Source organism: Kryptolebias marmoratus, linkage group LG8 (genome assembly GCF_001649575.2).
Source record: "Kryptolebias marmoratus isolate JLee-2015 linkage group LG8, ASM164957v2, whole genome shotgun sequence".
Lineage (NCBI taxonomy): Eukaryota > Metazoa > Chordata > Actinopteri > Cyprinodontiformes > Rivulidae > Kryptolebias > Kryptolebias marmoratus.
The window spans coordinates 15,944,092-15,965,747 of record NC_051437.1 but is presented as its reverse complement, the minus strand read 5'-3'; the positions used below and the strand labels follow the sequence as shown (position 1 = coordinate 15,965,747).

Sequence of the window (21,656 nt, the reverse complement as noted above, 5' to 3'; positions counted from 1 at the left end):
TTGTTGCTATGACAGCCAAAATAAAGTAGTTGGTCTAGTGTCTGTATAAATTCTACACTTAATTGATGTTTCTGCTTTCATCACAGTGTGCCACAAAGAAAACACCAGTGTTAGCATGACATATATTGTATGTATGTTTTTGGTGATGCTAGCAGTTTGCGCCTTCGTTCCAGTGGACTGACACACTGGCCTGCTGAAGTGACCGTGGTGAGCAGACGTAATGTAGCGGGCTGAGACAGCCTTTAGTCACCTCCTGTTAGCTCTGACCTCTTTCACACACAACAATACCGTAGCCTCAGCACAAACTCACATGACACTTTCACAAACTAGTGCACGCTGAATCACATCCCACAAGGGCTGCAGAAGAATGCGCGCCTAAAAGTAGAAAATGATTGTAATTCTGATTGGTTACCACAAACAGCACAAGATACAAAATTACTCATTCATTGCAAATTATATAAGTATTAGTTACTGTGTCATTTTGTGTCAACAAACTGATTTCCTGCGTTGTTTTTTCTGAATTTTTTAGTTTATAACTTCAAATATCTAAATTCTGACCCCTGAGCATAATAACAGTAGTTCATTTATTCACTTATCTCCTTTGAATATTATGTTTTTAACTCTCTCTCTCTCTCTCTCTCTATATATATATATATATATATATATATAATGTATCAAAAACAAGCATCTTTTTTCAGCAGTTTTTTTTAAGCCCTTGTCCTTATTTTTGTTCAATAGTTATAAGAAAAAAAAAGCAGAAATTTGCTATAATATTTTCTGCATGTCTTCACTGAAATCTGTAGTTTTTAGACTCTCAGACTGTGCTCTTTCTTAACTACTTTTGACCCTATTTTACTTTTTTTTCTTTTGAATGCTTATGGTTATTCCTTATTATTACCTTTTAAAAAATCCAAGAGGATTCAATAGGAAACACCTGTAAGGTACAATATTAAATGTTGTAAATTAAGATGAAGGGTTACAAATGAAAAAAAAAAACAACATTTTGTACTAATCATTAATCTCTCTGTTTTATATCGACAGACAAAATCTTATTGTCTATTATGTCATGACAGAGGTTTAATTCTAGAGGGAGGCATCAGATTGAATGCCTGCTTCCTGGTAAAAATCAACAGGGGATTATAAGTTAGCTGCAGTTTTGCACTGCAGTCACTCTTTCAGCGTAACCCGTTACCACACATTCATGTGAAAACCTCCCATGATAGTAGGTCACAACATTTAGTTATATAAGCTCTCTTCACGCTCTGCTCTGAAAATCATCACGTCATCGGATATGGAAATAACAGATATTAGGACAAACTCAAAAATCCTGAGCCCAAACAATGAGGAGGAAGCAGGATCATCTGTCAGGGTCGTAAGCGTTGGACCCTCGTTCTCATCTTATCCTCCGCCTGCTCAGCTGTCATCCATATTTGCAGCCTCAGTGGACAATTTCCTCAGCCGTGGGCCCTTTTCAGTGCTCACAACAACACATCAAGTGAATTAATTCTGCTACTGTGGCAGCACTGTGGAGATCTAGGTCATGCAGTCATTGCTCTGTTTTTTTTTCTGGCCACCTAAAGACATGTCTCTCACAAACATCCTCTCCCACTGAACCTGACCTTGACATCACCAGGTGATTTTCCACAGAGGTATGAGTGCACGTTTGTTGAAAACGCCTGCTCTGGGTGTCTAGGCTGTTTGCACATGTGCAGCCATTTAAGTGTAGCTTTTGTTGTGGACAGTGCAGGTATGATGAGATTTTTAATGATTTTTGATGCCCATACTTGAGGCTCGCCTGCAGCTATGAAAGAGAAGAGGAGAGCACAGAGAGCGGCACAGACAGGAGTGGATGTGGGAGGGTGAGCAGGATAACAGAGAAGGGGGGTGGGGNGGGGAGGAGAGGGAGAAGTCTAGAGGTGGTGGGGATGGTGACGCACGCTCGTCGGCTTTGCCGGCTGCTGATTGGCCACGGCGGCTGCTAGTCAGAAGAGCTGGGATTCAGGCACTGCTAGGAGAGCAGATTATGAAGCGGTGCTCAACCAGCGGCAGTCTCCTCTCATTGTCTCAATGGCTGCACACGCATTCCTCCTCTGCTCGCTCGCTTTGCTGTCCGCTCTCAGCCGGCCTGGGCTCTCCTTCTCTGACGACGACTATCAGCCGGGACTCATCTATGACGAAGTGCCTGTGATCCTGGACAGAAGGTAAGTCCATCCTCTGTATGACTGTGAACAGTGGAGGGGTGCAGGGAAGAGAGAAGGAGGGGGATGAGGGGGGAGGGGTACAGGGAGATGCGCGCAGGGATGCTGGGATGCTGATGTGTTTGTATTCTCTAAGGGGGGTACGAGGGTGGGGGCTGTCTTTCTCTCCTCTGCCACCCTTTCTTCCCTTACAGCTCACCTTGGGGTCTATCTCAGATTTTGAATTCAAGCAGCGCTGCTGTGTCAGAGAGGGCCAAGCTTCAAGGCTTTGTTTGTCTCAGTACAGGGGGACCGCATCAGACGCTGTTCATCGATCACAGATGGGGCCGTTGTCTCTACAGTAGTGCTGGTCTGGCAATAAGGAGCTAAATAGGGCTGGAGCAGCGGGCCTGCAGGAGAGCTGTACAGAGGAAGGGAAGGAGAGAAGGGGGAAGAAAAGGGGAGCAGCAGCGAGGAATGATAAATAAGTGTGGGAGATTGTGGGGAGGAGAAGAAGACGCATCTGCTGGGGTCTGTTTACTGATGCAGCCATTAGAACGGAATCCTAGCCGGCCATGTCACCATAGAGCACATGCAGACTTGCAGGTCAAATGTGGACAAATAAGATTCAAGGAACACAGCTGTGTCCCAGGAACAGCGCTGAGCAGACAGCCAAGGCCTTTAGCACCAAGTTCCTGCAGAGACATCACAGCAAAGAACTCTGTCAAACTGTGCCAAAGACATGTAAGGCTCTTGAAACTATGCCACGCAGGATGGCTCACACAATCCTCCATGCATGCGCGCTTCTAATCCATGTTATGCTGCAGTGTCCGACTGAACACTCCTTATTCTTTGCTAGAACTTACAATTTCAAGGAAATGTATGGACACTTCTGTGATCCTCTTATTTCTAACACAGTCACACATTTACATTTCTGGGTCACCAGTAGCTTGAATTAAACATTCAGACCTTTCATTCAGCTTAATTTCAGTTGGGGAAAAGTTCACCGATTTCTCTTTCAACTTCTGACCACATTTCCCCCTGACAAAGAGAAACAAAATTCATTTCTCTGCTTGTTTTTAGCCTATTTCCCAGATCAAACACTGTATCTAACAGTTCCAGTCATAGGTCAACACTCCGATCTCAGCTCTGACTCACACAAAGATGTTGTTATATAACAACAACAACTTTTTATGCCTTCAATATATCAGACGCCTCGAAGGGAGCTGAATATCTGTTGGAAATCTAAAAAACTGCAGTAAGTTCGAGGCTTCCACAGCTGAAAGGGCTCACAGAGCGGCAGGAAACTCGCAGGAAGAAAACAGTCAGCAGAGACATTTTCTGTAGTAGTTCTGTGTGGTTCAGTGACATCATCGTCAAGTAAGTATTTACTCTGCAGGATGGTGCATTTCAGAAATATCTCTGCAGTACATTTTGCCAGTTAGGACTCTTAGATATTTTTGGAAATCTTGACTATTTAAAGTTTTTATTAGCTTGTATTGAATAAGAGGTGAAACCTTCAGCTTTTATATAAATGATCAGTATCACTCTTATGTTCATTGCTATAAATACGATTACTGTTATCTGTTGTACAAATGATGATTCAAAGCTCGCATTTCATTAAAATAAATTTTAGCATCAAGTCAGGATGGATTAAAATAAAAATAAAAAACTAAGGACATAGTATGTAGTGACTTTAAAACCACAGGTACAGCATTTATAAAGCATTTTAAGGATAACATGTTTCCAAGGAAGATGAAAGAGGTTTCATAAATGGGTACAGATTAGAGACCAAGAGACTAAGCTGCAATTTTAGAAACTACTTCGTCACGCATCCAGACAGACCCCATCAACGGCAACATTTTACTTCAAGGAAGCGAGTCGCGCATTTTAATTACACCTAATTTCATTTAATTATCAGTGAAAATCGGAGTGAAGTTAAACTGCCCCACTAAACCTCAAAAACAATTAAAGTCACTTAGATCTGACCCAATTCTTCAATGTGCTGCAACAAACTCAGAATGCATTCAAACTGACAAGTTAATGAAATGAAATCCAACTGCATGTGAACACAGCCTCATTCATTCTCCAAAATGTAATGGAGTTTGAAACGATCGCATGAGAAGCAAAAAGCACTTTGGTCCACTCCCTCCTGCGTACGTCTTTGTATTGGTTCAGCAGATGTGTCAAAGTTTATTTGGCCGCAGTTTCATTTGACACATTACACAGTCAACAAGTAGTACCTAAATGCATTTTAAAAAGGTTAAACTGTGTCAAACAGAGGCACAGATTTCAGGTCAAGGCATGGGATTTAAAGAGGGAGATCAATCATTGAGCTCTATTTAAAGAAACCTAAAAAGGTTATAAGACCAGCAGTTTTTTTTTAGCCCTGTCTGCATATTTTCTAAGTTGAAATATGTCTGTTTCAGAAAGAAAATCCTGTGAAACTTGAAATATCAAAGATATAAAGCTGTGAAACTCAATATTCTGATTCAGTTGTGATAATAAGCACAGATTTATTTGATTATTGACAATCTGAACTCAAGGCAAAACAAAAAGGGTTGTGGTATCAGATCTTGTTCTGTCTTTTAGATAACTGACCAGTGATAGTTATTTTAAGAAGGACCAAAGGGTTTAAAGACTAACAGTTTATTCTAAGCATTACTTTTCTTTGAAGCAACTTTATTTTTGAGTGACACATTGTTAAATTGATCTAATAATGTAAAGATCAAGTCAAAAACACATGTATGTGAGTTATAATATGTGCAACTCACTGTCTGGGTATGGCTGTAATGTAAAGCTCCTGGCTAAGGTGCCCTAATCTTAACCCTTTTATCTCTACTGTGTAGGAAGATTTAAAAGTCGAGCTCTTGACCTGAGGTCTAATTTGACAATCAAGGCTACACTGAAATTGGCAGCAAGGCACAGACTGGTTTCTCAGTATACAGTTAAATCTTAATCTGTACAAAAATCTATCAATAGGACAGCACCTGTGCTGTGTGGGATTATACCAAGCTGTCCAGTCATATCAGAAGCACAGTCACTTATTCAGCAAATAATTAAATTAAAGTATGTATCACACATTATTCAAGAGTGATGCTAAATGCAGATCAACACAACTAAGCTAAATTCATGTATTCTCAAAAAGTATTGTCAAAGTTGGGTTTAGAATTTCATGCAGACATAACAAGGAAATAGGAGTACAACAACATCAGACAAATGTACAACTGATACACACTGAGACAACCTAAAATCTACAATAAGGGTAATCTACTGTGAAATGACAACTATCTTCCATAGAGGATTAAATTTGTCCTAAGCACCCCCTGCTGTAGGATGTAGGAGTTGTGATGGATTCTAGTACACTGAGTGACTGAATGCAGTGGCTCAGCGCTCTTTGTTACAGAGGCAGACAGGACTTGTTTACAAGTTCTGGGAGCAGGCACCACACCTTTCTCTGCTCAGCCGTGCACAACCGAGGCTCAAATAAGGGATCAGCTTTACATCTGCTTTAAGAAGGACGTCCAGCGTTGTATGAATGTATTGATTGCGATACCAATAGAAGCACTGTTGTTAATATTTAAAACCAAGCATTTATAAATAACTGCAGTAATAACATCATCACCCCGGTACTATCATTGGTATCAGCCTGCTGTCTGAAGTTTCATTTAATTCTGGTACCCTACGCATATTTGCTATGTTTGCTCAGTTGCGTGCACACATATCAGTGGGTATATGTGGCGGAAGGGAGGTGAGCCAAGGAGTGGCTCCAGCTTTGATTATGTAAAGGGCCTGCTCAGCACCCAAGCTCTGTGTGACAGGCTGAACCAATGATGAGGCTGCAACAGCGTTGGCTTGCTGACCTCGCGAAACTGCCACAGGAACAAATGGCCGGGCTTTGGTTATCACTCATATACTCACACTCTCCTGAGGTCGCCAACAGCCAGCTGAGGCCCCTGCAGGTGCACAAGAAGAAGTGCTTATTCCCTCGTGATTGTTTCAGTTTGTGAATCTGTCATTCACTGTTGTGACCAAATGTTTGTGTCCGATATGAAACCTAGAAAGCAGCTACGGAGTTTTCAAAACCTTTGTGCGACTCTAATGTCTCACATATCAGTGCTGGAGGGAGTGCGTAGTGTCCAAGTATCCACCTCGCAGCTGAGGTTTCAGTCACACCCACTAGCTGCCAAAGGTTTACTGAACTTGGCAGCTCTTTTAAATATCTATGCTTACCCAGCATCCAGACTCAAAAATACAAATATTTGCATTTACTATATAAATAAACTCTTATATTGTTACTCCTTGAACAGCATATTATGCATAGAGAGCTTTGGGATATATATACACACACACACACCACACATGTGGATTAGCATGTGTTCATGGGAACATAGACACAGACAGGCACTCTTGCGTTTAGCCGATCATGATGCTGACGTTGAACTTGGCACATACACTCTGGAATGTGGGCTGGAGAGGCTATTTGCAGGAAATGGCATGACGGTACCTTCCAGCTGATCACTTGCTCGTTCACATTCTTCTGATGTCATCACGCAGCCATTGTTAGCTGCGCAAATGGGCTTAGGCTTACTTCTAATCATTGATTTCCTGTAAAGGGCCATCTGATCGCTTTCATAGACATGTCATGTGGGATCATGCAATGAAAGAACAACTTATGATGTTGTCTTTTTGTGAGTTTAATTCAATGTATAAAGACATCAGCTTTTTTTCAAACAGGTTTTGATGTACACAAAGAGCTGCCTTTTATATAAACAGCCATAACTGAATGTAAAAAAAAAAGAAATGGCGTAAGCTTAGACATAGTCAAAATGTTGAGCATATAAAAGGCCTAAAGTGAATAGAAGTGAGATGCTTCCATTGTGTTTCAGAGGTCAGCAGAGATTCAGTACTTAGCACTCAAACAGTCCAGACTGTTGCTGGTTCTGACATCATGCTTTAATCTGTTCACCTTGTCCCAGGGCCAATGTCTCTCCATATTTGGACTAAAATGGACCTGGCCTGTTCTTACCACTAATCCTAATCCATCTGGCACTAAACAGCATAATATTGCCCAGATGGAAACTGCAGCATACGGGTGGATAACTGCTCCAGGCTGCAAGTACTGTCATGCTCTGGCAGCCTACTTTCAAATTGCAACTTCCAGGGTTATCAGCACAAAATCAGACAGTTCTGCTGTAAATTTAGATCAGGTAATTTCTGAATAATAAAAAAATGAAATGGATGGAGCTAAGTTAGCATTGTTGACCATCATAACACAGTCTTGGTTTACCATTTCAGAGAAACTTTATGTGCTAAGTCCTGAACAACAGTTATAGGAACCATTAACTAATATGTAGACAGTCTTTTTCAGGCTACTTTCTAAAAACACACCATTCCAATATGAAAGAAACAGCTCTTTACTGCTTAGTTTGGTTCCTGGAATTCATAAAACTGTTTGTCAAAACCAAAAAAAAAAAAAAAACCAGACAGAGCTGATTCCTGGTGACACAACAGACAGACAATTGTCATTCCTTCTCCCACAGGTCTTAGGGTTTACCTTTCACAAGCTCATTATAACTGGCTATTGTGTTTGAGATTAGGAAGCCAGCCCAGATGATCACAAAGGTCAGTTCAGGACAGACGATTTGATCAGAGCATTGAATGGACCACCACAAAAAGCCCAAATGGCCAATGTCAGTGCTGCCCAGTAAGCACGTTGGCACAATATGTTTGTGATTAGACAATTAAAGAGGGATTAGGATTAGTCCTAAGAAGTCCACGCTACCTGTGGTTTAGTCTTAGACATAGAGCAGGACAGTTGAGACAAACATGTGAACGACAAGGTAACGGGTTGTTCTCTGTCGTATGTGCATGATTCAGGTCAGTCCCTGGTCAAAGTGCAGCCATTATTGAAAGTCAGAGTAAACAAAGACTGAAGTAAACATGCACAAACAATTTGACTTAATTTGTAAATTATGTCCCAAAAAGGCTATAGATTTTGATTAGACTTGGACTTAAATTGTTTGGACACTGGCAAATTTGGGTCAATGATTCTGGACCTCTGGTCAAACCTAGATCTGGACTTAGACTGAATTTACAGTGTCTTCCTTTAGACATTTCTTGATTTGGTATTTGTGAGACAACAAGAAAACATAATTAATGCACCCCTGAGCTTAAATGGATGAAGAGGTAATATTGTCATTCATTTATGTCATTCACATAAAATGTGTGCTTTTTATTTTGTTAAAATAATACTCAGTGAGGCCAGAAATTTCTATTTAAACTTCAGGAGTCCATGAGACACCAAGCTTATTTACTGTTGTTCATTTGCAAACTTTTAGCATCAATTTTTGTTGTGAAGATGAAGAACAGATGTTCTTCTGATCCATCATGAAGTTGCATTCGTACACATGTGGCTCCACAGTAGAACTGTGCATCAATAATTCAGAATCTGATGAATCTTTCTGAAGGTTTTCTGCAGTCAAATATATAATAGAATAGAAGAGAATAAAACAGAATTAAAATACCATAAATCTTTGTTCACCCCTAAGCAGGGAAATTCACATTGTTTTGAACACGAGGTTTAAAGAGCTTTTCTGCCAATCTGTCATAAAGCAGCAAAGTTATTATTACACATAACTTCTGTCATTTCTTTTTACATTTCAACACAAAGTGAGAAAGAAACAACTATTCAGAAGTTTGTAACAATGTAGAAAGTTCAATGCTGTTCTTATGGCCTTCTCTTGTGGTCATCAGTTAATTTTCACACTGCTGCTAAATCTTAAAACAAGCTTTAATGAGTCAAAGTCTTTATAAAACCCTAAGTTTTAAATCAGCTGTCTTTTTCCTGTTCTTACCATTTATTTTATTGTTCTTGTTAAGAGAAAAAAATAGAGACTTATTTTATTATTTTCTAATAGTAATTAGATGCTAGACAGTCCAAACAATCTACGTCTAAACACTGAGACCTGATTAGATTAGAAGTAATCTCAGTTTTTCACATTTTCTACTTTCCTGAAAGACAACAATCTTTATAGTAATTCTATAATACTTAGAGAGCCCTAATCCTTTTCTAGTCTTTTTTAATTACTGTTAGTAACAGCATTTTTGTGATTCAGTTTGTTTAACCGGCCACACTCATTTTACCATTATTTTTATACATAACTTATAGACTGCAACATCTACATGTTTTAGTATGCTCTCAAGTTATACATTTTTTAAACACTGCCCAAATAGCAAATACAGTACACAATGTGTACTGTACGCAATAGATTTTTCACTTTTATTTTGTAATGTGCTGGCAGGTTTGTGTCCACAGGAAGTGGTGCTGACAACTGCAACACTTTGCAATATTGCGTATAATAATCTTTAAAAACATAAACAGAGAGGATAAACCATAATATAAAAGACACTGAGTCAGATATATTTCATAGACGTTTTTGGTCCCTGTGTGTTTTGATTAACTGTAAACTTTCCAATCCAGAATCAAGTTTCCTGTGCACACTGTGCAGACTTTTTCAGAAAAAGCCTTTACTTGCATCTTATCATGGTAACACCTCCTGTTTTCTGTTTTTCCACAGCAAAGAGAACCCCCATCAAGCCACAAGAGTTTCATCAAGTAAGTAACAAATCTATTGTGGCACCAGGTCTGATTTCATCTAGCTCACCACAGTAATTTTGACACTGATGTATTGGAGAGATCTGACCAAGGCCTTTTCTTCTTAAATCTGGAAACATCTCTGCTAAATAGCAATTTAATCAGATTTTCTTTTTTAGGTCTGGCTCATTTGTAACTCGAGCGCCTCAGTGGCATACTGTCTGGCTATATTTGCACACTTTGTCACAAAAGGAGAAGAATGAGAATATGTTTAAGTTGTGTGATAGAAAAAAAAAGAACAAGATGGGCTGTATTTGTAAACACTGAAACACTGTTATTTTGAAGTTAAAAAAACCAAAAAACTGCTGATGAGTCAGTGCAATGACGCAAACTACTGGAAATAGATATGAGCCTGAGTACTAAGGTGCATGCAGGTTCTCTTTGTTCTTTGAAATCGCCCGAACCTCCCTGATATTTTATTGTAATCTGCATTACACTATGTCAACTGGCTTAACATATATGTTGATCTAATCTGTACTAATGAGGTGGTGTGTTTGCATTTTCAGGTCAAGATGGAGAGTACGGCTTAGAAAGCGAAGAGGTCTTTTTGACGCCTGAGGATGAAAACCCACTCAGGAGAATACTGCAGGTATACAGCCTCGATGTTCTTCCCTCCCTAGCTCCAGCACATACAAATGCACATGCTCTGAAACACACAAGCAAAGCCCGAGCATGCTCACTCAGCCACACTGCATGACCTTGGACGAAGGAATAATGTTGGTCTCATATTCACCAGAGGTAAAAACATCATTACCGCCCACACACAGGACTGAAAATTCAATAAAATCCTAGAAAATGGTTTATTAGCTGGGGCTTACAGGCTTTTATTTTAGTTTTAAATACTTTTAATTTATGTTTTTTTAAAACTACTGAATTGTGTATTTGTAATGTTACCATAGAATCTAAGTGTTCTTTGGATATTTTGTACTGAAAAATTATCACATTGTAACAGCGATTATGAATAAACGTTAACATGTGAAGCAACTTAATACCTTTCAGTGAATGTAGACTTTGAGTAAATGATTTGAAAAACTACAGGATGCATTCTTTCTCTGCCCTCTAATGCAATCTCTACCATCAGAGCAACTCAGCCACTACACACCATTATACGCAAATTCAGAAAGCTCCTGCTCTCCACATACTGCTCTCTCCTCATTTGAGATTCAAGGGGTGGCTGAAACACTGAACTTTACACACTGCTGACATTTTATGATCACACATGCGGGCGAGCTGAAAAGACAGCTGAATCTGTTTTCCTAAAATGATCTTTGAAATTAAATATCACAGCATGAAGGTGATTGAGGTACTCTGGGATGTGCAACTAAGCAAACTTACTGCATATATAGGAGGATAAAACAAGAGTAGGAAGGTATTCATATCCACATACCAATGTGTACTGTAGAATACCATGAACACAGTCCCCCATGGCAGGGGTGTCCAATGCTGGTCTTCGAGGGCCACTATCCTGCATGTGTTACTTGTTTTCCTGCTCCAACACACCTGATTCAGTGGTTAAAGGACCTCTTCATGTTCTGCAGAAGCCTGTTAATCACCCACTGATTCAAATCAGGTGTGTTGGAGCAGAGAAACAAGTAAAATATGCAGGATAGTGGCCCTCGAGGACTAAGATTGCAGACCACTGCCCCACAGTCTTCTGAGATAACTTTTATTTTAATACCATTAGATTCTGTGAGCATTTATGTGGAACTTGCTCAAATTTTGGTGAGCAATTGACATTATCCGCTTTGAGCTGTGTGTGTTTCAGCACCGTGAGTTAGTATTTGACATTTCTGATCATCTATATATGAAACTTATTATCACTAACAATTACTAAGACAAAATATCTGAAGTAGCCATTCTGTGGCTCTTGTGTAATATCCTGGATTGTGATGCATAGCATGATGACCTTTCTTCAGGGTATGAACATTTTGCACAAATTACATACAATGTGCAGATGGTGTAGTGGTTAACACTGTTGCATTACAACAAGGTTATCAGTCAGCTCATCCACGCCTTTCTGGGTGGAGCTGATATGTTCTTCCTTTTCATGCATTGGTTTTCTTCAGGTTGTCCTGTTACCTTCTTCAGTCCAGAAACATACATGTTAGGCTAATTGGCAATTTGTGTGAGTGTGTTGTGGTTGTCATGGTTGTCTTGGTTGTCTGTGTTGTCCTGTCTGCTGCTAGTAAATAGAAATCCCTCCCTTTGACCCTGAAGAGGAATAAGCAAGTCAGGAAGAAGTCCCTGATTGAGACAAACCTAGATGTCCTCTAGATGGCAGTCAAAGAATGCAAAACTGTTGTACCTCAAACAATGTATGCAAGATCATTGCAGTTTCTTCCCTCTTTCTGACTGAATACCATTTCTTCATACATTTGCAGCCTTTTAAATGGCACCAGTCTGGGATGGCTCTCAGTAAAAGGAAGCTTCTCCAGTCGCTGATGGGGCCCTATGGCCCACTTAGTGTGTCTTACAATGGGAAGCCTTGCATTCTGTTTAAGGCGAAACGCCTGGCAATCCGCTACAGGAACCACACGTTCATAGATCTGACTGAGAAGGTCTTCAGTCCCAACTCACCTGTGGACACCAAGGGCTCTATCTGCACCAAGGATAAAGCTACGTAAGTCCCAACAAACCAGTTATGCTGAAGGAATTTTTGAATGCTCATACACTGTGTGATACGATGGACAAATCTGGTGTGCAACAGTTCATGCATTTACAGTAGAGTATATTGACAATTCAGTTATTTCTTGCCAGCCAAAGAACTAAAATGATATTAAGATATACCTAATTCCATTCTAGCATTATTTTCCATTTTAAGGTGTGATAAATTTTTGACATGTTGGTTTTCTTTTGTCATAGACTTTCCTTAAAGTTTGGTGATGTGGAGGACTTGCGAGGTCTTGTAATCAGGTAAATAAGCCTAAATCAAATACTTTTACTGGTTAAAACATCTTTAAAAAATGGGTATCAACTCATAAATTCTCCTTCTACCAAATTTGAACACATTAAAAGCGTACCTAGACAGGCTAACTAACTGCACTGTCTACTCCACCAGGCTTCAGATGTCCAACACTTTTTATGAAGCAGCGGGTCAAAACTGGTTCACGTTAGACAGCGTTCACATCCAGTACAACTGGACCCAGGAGGCTACGTTCAACGCCAGTGAGGTCTACGCTCCTGCCACCTCATCCTACCATTGCCAGCACGTCAGCAGCCTGCACAAATATGACACCCTGCTAGTGCCCAGCTCCCACACTGACACATCCGCTAACTGGCACATAACTTTCACAGATTTCCAGGTACACTGTCGCACAAGGGGCACAGCTTTTGTTGTGTCACTCCCATGTTAATGTCAGCATGCTCACTGTTGCTGTATTGTTTGCCCCCGTTTTCCTACATGTGCGCATGCACTTGTATATCTGCCAGTTATTTCCTTTTGTGCGTCATGTGTTTGGCCGACGGTCAGTCAGTCAGTTTGCCGTCTGTTTGGCAGTCGGTCAATTTGTCTTTACGCTGTCTATTTAGCCATCTGCTAGGATGTCTCAACTTGTCCATCTGTCCAGTGTCTCTGTGCTTGGTAAGCCCAGTAAGAGCCAGTTGTCCTATTTACCTCATCCTAATCTCATCTTTCCGCTCGCCCTTTGCTCTTTCAGATCCAGGCCTTCAATGTGCAGTCTGACAAGTTTGCGTCGGCCAGTGACTGTGCTACTTTCTTGACGCCAGCCATCCTGATGGGCTTGGTGACATCTTTAATCCTGCTCCTTGTCCTAGCCTATGCCCTGCACATGGTGGTACATCTCAAGCACATTGATCGCTACGAGGAGCACAAAGCCACCGTCTACTTTCCCCGTAGTCCAGAGGCAGAGTTACCAGACAAAAACAGCCTGTGAAGGAGAACGAGGAGCCTGAGGATGACTGAGAAAAAATGGAAAAAGAGGAAAAAAAGCAAGGCTCCAGAGAGGGCAAATGACTACAAGATTGAAAAAGTATCCTCCACTTAATTTATTCAACAAAATGACACATTTGCCTGTTCATGTGACATTTTATGATCTCAAGTCTTAACCACTTTAAGAAAAACAACATGTGGCTGGATACTTTTTCTTCTTTCCTCATTGACCTGCATCTCCTTTGGATGTCCAAACTTCTCCTAGAAACGGCTCATTGCCTGATGTCCAAGATCAGCGACTGTCCAGGGTCCTGAAGGGTAACAACATCTACAGGTTTTTGTCCAATCCAACCAAGAGGCTTACAAGTGTAGCTAATACAGCTAACTCAGACGCTCCAGCTTAAATGTATGTATCACATGGCTTACAAGTGTCATATTACAAGCATCAATCATGGACATTGTCTTTCTAGCTTTCATTAGAGTATACTTTGTCTACCAATGCTGCAAGAATTTTAAACTTCAAATAGTCAATTTTATAGCTGAGATAGCCTTATTAGCTGCATGTCATAATAATAGCCAGGTCTAGTAGAGATTCCTATTAACAGGGATATGGAGAGTTACTTGCTTGAGTTTCAGCTTAAAAAAATCAAATATGGCACAAAGTAAAAGAAGACGGAAAAGCCTAAGAGCGTAAGCAGTGGGGAGTTTTGGGAACCACTGGTCTAACATCTGCCTGGAGTGAATGGACCAACACAATTGGCCCTTCAGAGCCACTGGCTTTTCTCACCCCACCCTTGAACAGGACTGCTGCTTGGAACTTAACTGTGAAATGGCCTTCAACAGACCAAACAGACAAAGGGGATTCTACAAACTAGCACAACATTTGTTAGTAGCAAAAAGCACTAACAACAGACTGTAAAAGACTATTTCCGAGGAACTATGCTGCATACGACGGCCCGTCTAAGGGCATGGCAGTGAAGTTTTGAGATGCCACACCCTGTTCGGGTCAATCGTTCGAACGTGGAAGGAATTAGGTCTTCCATCTAGACCACTGGAACTGACTGCCAAAGTAAAGATATAACTGAGTTGCCATAACATATGGTGAGAGACAGAGTGAGCCAATGTGAAAATGAACGCTAACCATCACAGCTATGTAAAAAACAAAACAAAATAAACAAACAAACAACAAAAACCATCACACATTCATGTACAGACATTTCACTCTGCGGAGGTCTTTTTTTTATATTCAGTGTTATCATGAAAAACTGTTAGGTACAGGTTGAAAATGCTAAATCTCATAAACAAAATAACAAAACTGTAAATATATAAAGATCTCTTTGATCCTAGCTGTTAACTATCTTCAGTAACTGCACAACTAATAAATATAGGAACAATTGTGCTATGGGGATTGGTTAACGTATCAATGCATACAATTTTTTTCTACAAGGATTAACACGTTACACCTTCTTTCTATTTAAGCTGGGCCAGACAATGTAAGGTTCAGTTTCCTTTAACTGTAAATTACAGTACAAATTTTTACCATAGACAAAAGATACTATGGAATGCTGTTTACCCACCGGGACCTATAAACTCCATTATTATGCCAGAAGCCACACTAGCAGCAGTAACAGCATCAGTAAGTCATTACTACTGATAAAAAAAAAAACACTCAGCATGACAGTAAATAGATATCTTAACATTCGATATGGCAGTTCTGTCAGTCTGTAGCAGTGTGAAATGTGTTCTTTGGTCATAAATGTATCCAAAAACTTTGAATTGATTGGAGGCAGTTTGTCCCAGGACTAACTGATGTAAAATGAACAATAAATGATATTCTGAGGGAAAGGTCTGTTGTGCTTTTGTGTCAAACACTTTGTTGCTATCTATACACACTGGCATTGTATTTGTATAATCATATTTTTATTTATTTTTTTGCTCCAAATGAATTTTGTCAGAGCTTTCTCTGAGCAGACACGTTATTGTCTTTGTCAACCTGGAACAGTTGACATTATAAAACATCTCAATCAGGAGCAGACATTTGTAAGAATGTCTAATTTTAAACAAGAATTTCAGTCTTATCTCTCTCTCAGTCCATGTATCCATCTTCTAACGCTTATTCGTTGTCAGGTCACAGAGGCAACAGGTTCAGGAAGGAAATTCAGAAATATGTCTCCCCAGTGACACTCTCCAGCTCCTTCAGAGGGATCCCAAGGTGTTCCCAGACCAGAGTGAATATATAATCTCTCCAGCAAGTTCTGGGTCTGCCCCAGGGTCTTCTACCAGTGGGAGGTGCCTGGAAAACCTTCAAAGCGAGTCACCCAGGAGGCATCCTGATCAGATGCCTGATTCACCTCAACTGACTCCTTTCAATGCAAAAGAGCAGCGGCTCTCTTTTAAACTCCCCCCGGATGACAGATTCCTGAGAGGGAAACTCTTTTCAGCCACTGGTATGCGGGATCTTCTTCTTTCAGTCATGATACAGGCCTCATGACAATAGGTGAGGAACATAAATGAAACATAAACCAATAAATTGAGAGCTGGGCCGAAATACGAAGCTCTTTCTTTGCACCTGCATGACTGCAGATGAGGCCCTGATCTGCTTCATCCTACCATCACTCTTGAACAAGACTCCCAGATATTTAAACTTCTTTGTTTGAGTTAGAGACTCATTGCTAATCCGGAGGGAGCATTCCACCTTCTGATCCAATGAACGTGATCCAAATAATGGAACGTGATTGTGTTTTGATGTAATATTAGTGTTGATCTTGCCATTTGGAGCTCTGTGCTCTGAATTTCAACAAGCCAATTATTCAAAAGAGAAAATTAGGAGTTCAGTTCATAGTACAAATAATTATTTAAAGCATGATTGGGTTTCATCTTCAGCAATTATAAGCTATCAGTGTTTCTCTTTCAACTAAAATATTATAATGTAATAGTTTAGGGACAACGAGGGTAATTTTTCTGCAGGAAATTTTCATCTTTTAATAATGTATGCTGGTAGTACTTGCATATCCTGACCTAAAACACTACTTGACTACTTCTCTCACCAATGAACATCATGTGCCAGGTATTTTCCACATGTAAAAACTAAAATAACAATGTGAAACTGACTCTGCTCTCTCAGTGCTGAGATTATAGCACCCATCTCTGTGGTTACTAAGGTGGTCTGCATTGTGACACATGCCCTTTTGTTTAGTGGTGAATGGGGACATCTGGTGGTTGCAGCACATGAATTACATTTAAATTAGTACTGAATGAAATCTCAGTTTGTAGGCACACACGTAGGGTTTTACTACTCCTATAGCTATTAGCTGTGGTGAACTGGGCCAACTCCAGAAGTTACTATTCCTATTACAAAAGCTACTTTTTGAGAATTTCATTCAAGTCTGTATAGTGGTTTATGAAATATATTGCTAATGCTTCAGACAAACACACACACACACAGATACAAACAAAAACATTATGGCTGCTTCGGCTTTGGGGGCAGACAGTAATTAAAAGTTTGCTTCTTCTGTCAGAAAAGTCAATAATTTAACTAACTGTGTATTTATCTTTATATTTGAAGTGTAACTTCAAAAGGCATGCTCTAGGTGTCAGTATATACTTGTGTCAAGATTTTTTTTTTGGTTCTATCTTCTGTAATTTCTAAACAAATACTTCTGAAACATTACATTTTTACACAAAATACCCAATAAAGCTCTCTATAAAGTCCAATGTAAACAGTGGACTTAAAACGAATTAGTAACTAGTGCTGATTTGCTTGAATTTGTTAAATAAGCTCAAACTAAATCTTTAAAGTGAAAACTATCAGATCAAAGCTAAAATTAGCAAAAGCTAAAAAAATGAATACAACAATCTAAAACCTGCAGAACAGAAGCTAAAAACCTAAATTAGCAGAACTATAACTAAAAGCTAAAATATGGCAAGCACGAAGCTTTCAAGAAGCTTTCAAAGAGTATAAAGTTTTTAAAGGATTTGAAGAGAGCTCAATTAATTTCTATGAGAAAAAAAAGACAAGTGAATCAAAAAGTATAAAAGTTACAAATTGAAAGTCTTAGATTTAATGTCCTGAATGAATGAATGTTTTGATACTGGACTAGCTGAAAGAATGCTGAAGTATTTGGTCCAAATAATTAATAAGTAAAAACAATAAACAGGAAAACGATTAATTAACGATAAAACAACTAACTTAAATTGGTCTATCTCACTGCATGACATATTTTACTGAACAAATGAGGCAAATATCCTTTAAAGCCTTGCTAGTAATTTTGTAGACTTTATTTGACCAAACTTTTCAGTGATTCATACTTTTTCTTTCTCTTCCTGTCTGTAGCACGAACAGTAGAATCACGTTTGGTGTTTGGCGTTAATCTCTTCCTTTGCAGAACTCCGGAGCGAGAATCCTCAGAGTGCTCAAAGCTGGGAATTCTGACTTTGTGGCCGCAGCCTGTGCAGAGACAGATAGGCACGCCTGTTTTATATGTAAAGCTTCCCGTCAGAAAGCACAGTCCACAGGGTACTCTGCACAACTCCTTTGTGGCGAGGGTCCTGTACTGTCTGAGCCGTTTTTCGTTCTGGATGCACGAGAGATCAAAAAGACACCCGGGATAGCGGTAAGGTTAAGTCTGCCTGTTTAATGAATCTCTGATAATGTGTTTGTTACACAGATGAACAGGAGGGTGGCAAACAATACAACACAATTTTACCTCCTCCTGTAAATGAGCACTTTATGTTTTGTTTTATGTTATTTTATTATTTTGTTTTAGGTGATGTGTCTCTTTCACAGCACTTCATGTGTGAATTTACCCTGGGCCATCAATCACTGGCTTGGCCCAATGTGGCTCTGTGATGTACGTCAGAAACTCAGTGAGTTGACTCTTAATTGAACATCACAATTAAGCCAATCACGGCGTCTGAGCTCCCCATCCTCTACCAGCACAGCCGCAGTGGATGGCCTCATTTGAGCCTCTTGGGCACGTTATCATTGCAAATGAGTTGGTTATCAACGAGAACGCGGAGGCTATGGAGCTTAAACAAATAAACTGTTCAAGGGTGGATCAGAAAAAGTCTGCAGCTCTACTGTAGCACACACATTTCATACAAAAATGTGACAGATTGTTAAATAGAAATCTTTATTTTGTCTTGGACAGACTGATTGCTAAAAGCATGGATATTTGCTGTTAGAAAAGCCTGAAAATAGATTGCCATATCTGATGCGCTATGTGTCTGGACTTCATTTCAGAAAGAAATTAAAGACCTAGAATTTATTGGTATGTTACTCACTGCCTTTCATGCCAGAGCTTTAAGCTTAGATCATCCTATGATAAGAAATGACAGAGGTGCAGCCATTTTGGTAAAACCTTAAAAATAACATTATGGGCGATCTCATGCAATTTTCCATGATCTTACGTGATCTGTTAGCTCTTGTTGTATGTGTTGGGAATGACGCTCAGTTACTACCACACCAAATTTTAGTCTAATATTTATAAACCTGGCTGAGTTACGGCTGTTTTTGTGTTGGCTAAGATCAGTTAGCTGTCGTGGCCACCTTGAATTGAGTTGACTCAAAAAGTTAATCATCTGTAGATGAACATGTAATGATTACTTTATGAGAGTTTCATTTAAATCTGTTCAATGATTCAGAAGGTATTTTGCTGACAGTACATACAAAATCAAAACACACAGACACGGACAAAAACATTATTGTCCTGCTTCACCTTTTGGCGGGAGGCGATAATGATAAACTACAATATGTAATAATTTTATTTTGTAACGCAGTGCTGCAAATCAGAGCAGGAAAAGCAAACAGCAAGGGAGATGTGAACTTTCTAGTTATGCCCCCTTCACACGGTAATTTCCTGTAACATGGTGCATTGCTTTAGTTCTACGCGCAAACAGTTCGTCTTTGAAGAATACTTGGAAAATATACATTTTAATAAAGTGCACTGAGGAAGGGCCAATGAGGCTCAAGAGAAAGATAAAAAGGAGATTGCATATCTGAAAAAAAAGCTGTTGACTGGAGGAGGGAGAAAAAAAAAGAGAATAAAAAGCGCTTGTAACAGCAAGGTGTTTCCACATTTTTTTTCTTTAATTGAAGTGGCTAGGGAATGTAAAATGAAATTGAATGCTCTGGGCAAATTAGTTGTGAACATGCTTTGAATGTAATGCATCACTTTAGCGTGATTTTGAGTCCGGTGTACCAAACAATGCAAATATCACAGTCCTCTCGTCTGGCTGCCTGTTATTCCTCCAAGTAATGAAGTCGCCTCTCCCATCAATTCTTTCTTTTGCTTTTATAGCAATCAGCCGGCTGCTTGAGGCATTTCACGGTTTGTTTGAAGATAGAAAAGAAAATTGACAAGTTGATTCTAATAAAAATAGCCAGACTATTCACACAGTTTGTACATTGTGATGTTTTTATTCATAAATCCCTCAGACTTGCTTCACACCTCCTGCATAAACCCTCTCATTTTGTCCTCCTTCTCTTGTTTCTATACTTTCTCTGTCCTGGTCCTTTATGATCACCCACAAGAAGGATGATAAGGTTTTTGCCTGTGTCATGGGTGTGCGTGTAGCAAAATATATCATGAATGGATGTATTTGAATGAAACTTTCAGGAAATAGTCATTGGATGTACCTACACAACTGATTAACTTTCGGAACCTGCACAATTCAAGATGGCCACCACACACAAAAATGTCAATGTTTCAGTCAGTTTTACAGGTATTGTGCTAATATTAGGTGTGGTTGTAGCTGAAGTTTGTCCACAACACGAGCTCCAAGTGCAACTCACTGTGGAGCAACATCTTTGCTTAAAACCTGAGCGTTAGCTGTTGGAGTCAACACTGATTTAGTGTGACCTTTGCTAATATCTTCAAACCAACTGTGTTTATATTTGACAGACACTATAAGGTGAGAGGTAAAGTGACTCACTTCAGCTGCCTCTTCTCTGCCCTGAACCAACACAAAATTATGAATACAAAAACCAACATTTTTTAAAACTTTTTTTTTCTTTTTAATGGCATGCAGCGGCTCAGGAGGTAGGGGTTCGTTCTGTAACCGGAAGGTTGCAGGTTCGAACCCCCCGCTCCATCCATCTCAGCCACCGTGTCCTTGGGCAAGACACAGATTGACTTCAATCATAGACTTCTAAATTGTCTTTTATTAAGTGTTAAGCATAAAGATCTAAAAAAAGATGGCTAAATAAACCACTGTGAAACTTTTGAGACCAAACTTGTTATAAGGGTACAGAAATCTTGTTGGAACTGCTCATCTCCCTGAGAGAACATCTGCCTAATATGGCAAACTGAGCAATTTCTACTGCTTGTAAGACATAATATTTACTTATGTTATTGATATTGATTTTATAATTACCATAAAATCACTTCAGAAAATCTGAACTATTCTGTTGAATATACATAAAATATTTGATTGCATACATATGCATGATCCCCCCACCCCCCACCAATTTTAACTATGGTTAATATTACAGGTTGGTTATTGTGGGACCTTGTCTTCCATCAGCTCCTTTCTCTGTCATAAATGGTCCAATCAGCGTTCTGATTCTTATCTCTGAGCAAAGAAAATGACTGGGGCATAACTGCTTTTAAACAAAATTACTTTCACTAATATGCATCCCATTATGTAATTCAAATTCATTCTTGGTGTCCTCTAAGAGAGCCTGAAGCACTAATTTATCTCTTTTCTCCTTTTAGAAGAACATCTTTGCCTTCTTACTTCCCATTCTATTTCTTTTCCACGCTGAACAAGCTGTTTCTGTCTTTCAGTCTTCGCTGTCAAGAGTTCCTCTCCTTTTCCATTTGCCCGCTGTTCAAAGGTTCTTGCAGAAAATGAGTTTGTCAAACTACACCTGTTGAGTAAAGTAAAAAAATATATATACTCAAACATAAAAGAGTAAAATGAAAGCGATAAC

At 39.5% G+C, this 21,656-nt stretch overlaps 1 protein-coding gene across 2 annotated transcripts; it reads left to right on the top strand.

The window, feature by feature from the left end:
- Positions 1-1,995: 1,995 nt before the first annotated feature.
- On the top strand, positions 1,996-15,423 carry LOC108235297 (V-type proton ATPase subunit S1-like protein). Of its 2 annotated transcripts, XM_017415220.3 has the most exons (7): positions 1,996-2,201; positions 9,758-9,795; positions 10,341-10,423; positions 12,216-12,454; positions 12,697-12,747; positions 12,893-13,136; positions 13,491-15,423. In XM_017415220.3, the coding sequence occupies exons 1-7, from the start codon at positions 2,068-2,070 to the stop codon at positions 13,725-13,727; spliced, it is 1,026 nt and encodes a 341-aa protein (XP_017270709.1). In that variant the 5' UTR covers positions 1,996-2,067; the 3' UTR covers positions 13,728-15,423. The 2 variants fall into 2 exon arrangements, with proteins under 2 accessions (XP_017270709.1, XP_024861502.1); XM_025005734.2 differs by lacking the exons at positions 1,996-2,201; positions 9,758-9,795; positions 10,341-10,423 and adding an exon at positions 11,427-11,556.
- The last annotated feature ends 6,233 nt before the right edge of the window (positions 15,424-21,656 follow it).

What these genes read in the sequence shown, in the direction of transcription:
- LOC108235297 (XM_017415220.3), top strand. Translation starts at nt 2,068, where the DNA reads ATGGCTGCACACGCATTCCTCCTCTGCTCGCTCGCTTTGCTGTCCGCT. An exon ending in AGCCACAAGAGTTTCATCAA is followed by an intron (nt 9,796 to 10,340) that starts GTAAGTAACAAA and finishes TTGCATTTTCAG; the next exon opens with GTCAAGATGGAGAGTACGGC. An exon ending in TGCACCAAGGATAAAGCTAC is followed by an intron (nt 12,455 to 12,696) that starts GTAAGTCCCAAC and finishes CTTTTGTCATAG; the next exon opens with ACTTTCCTTAAAGTTTGGTG.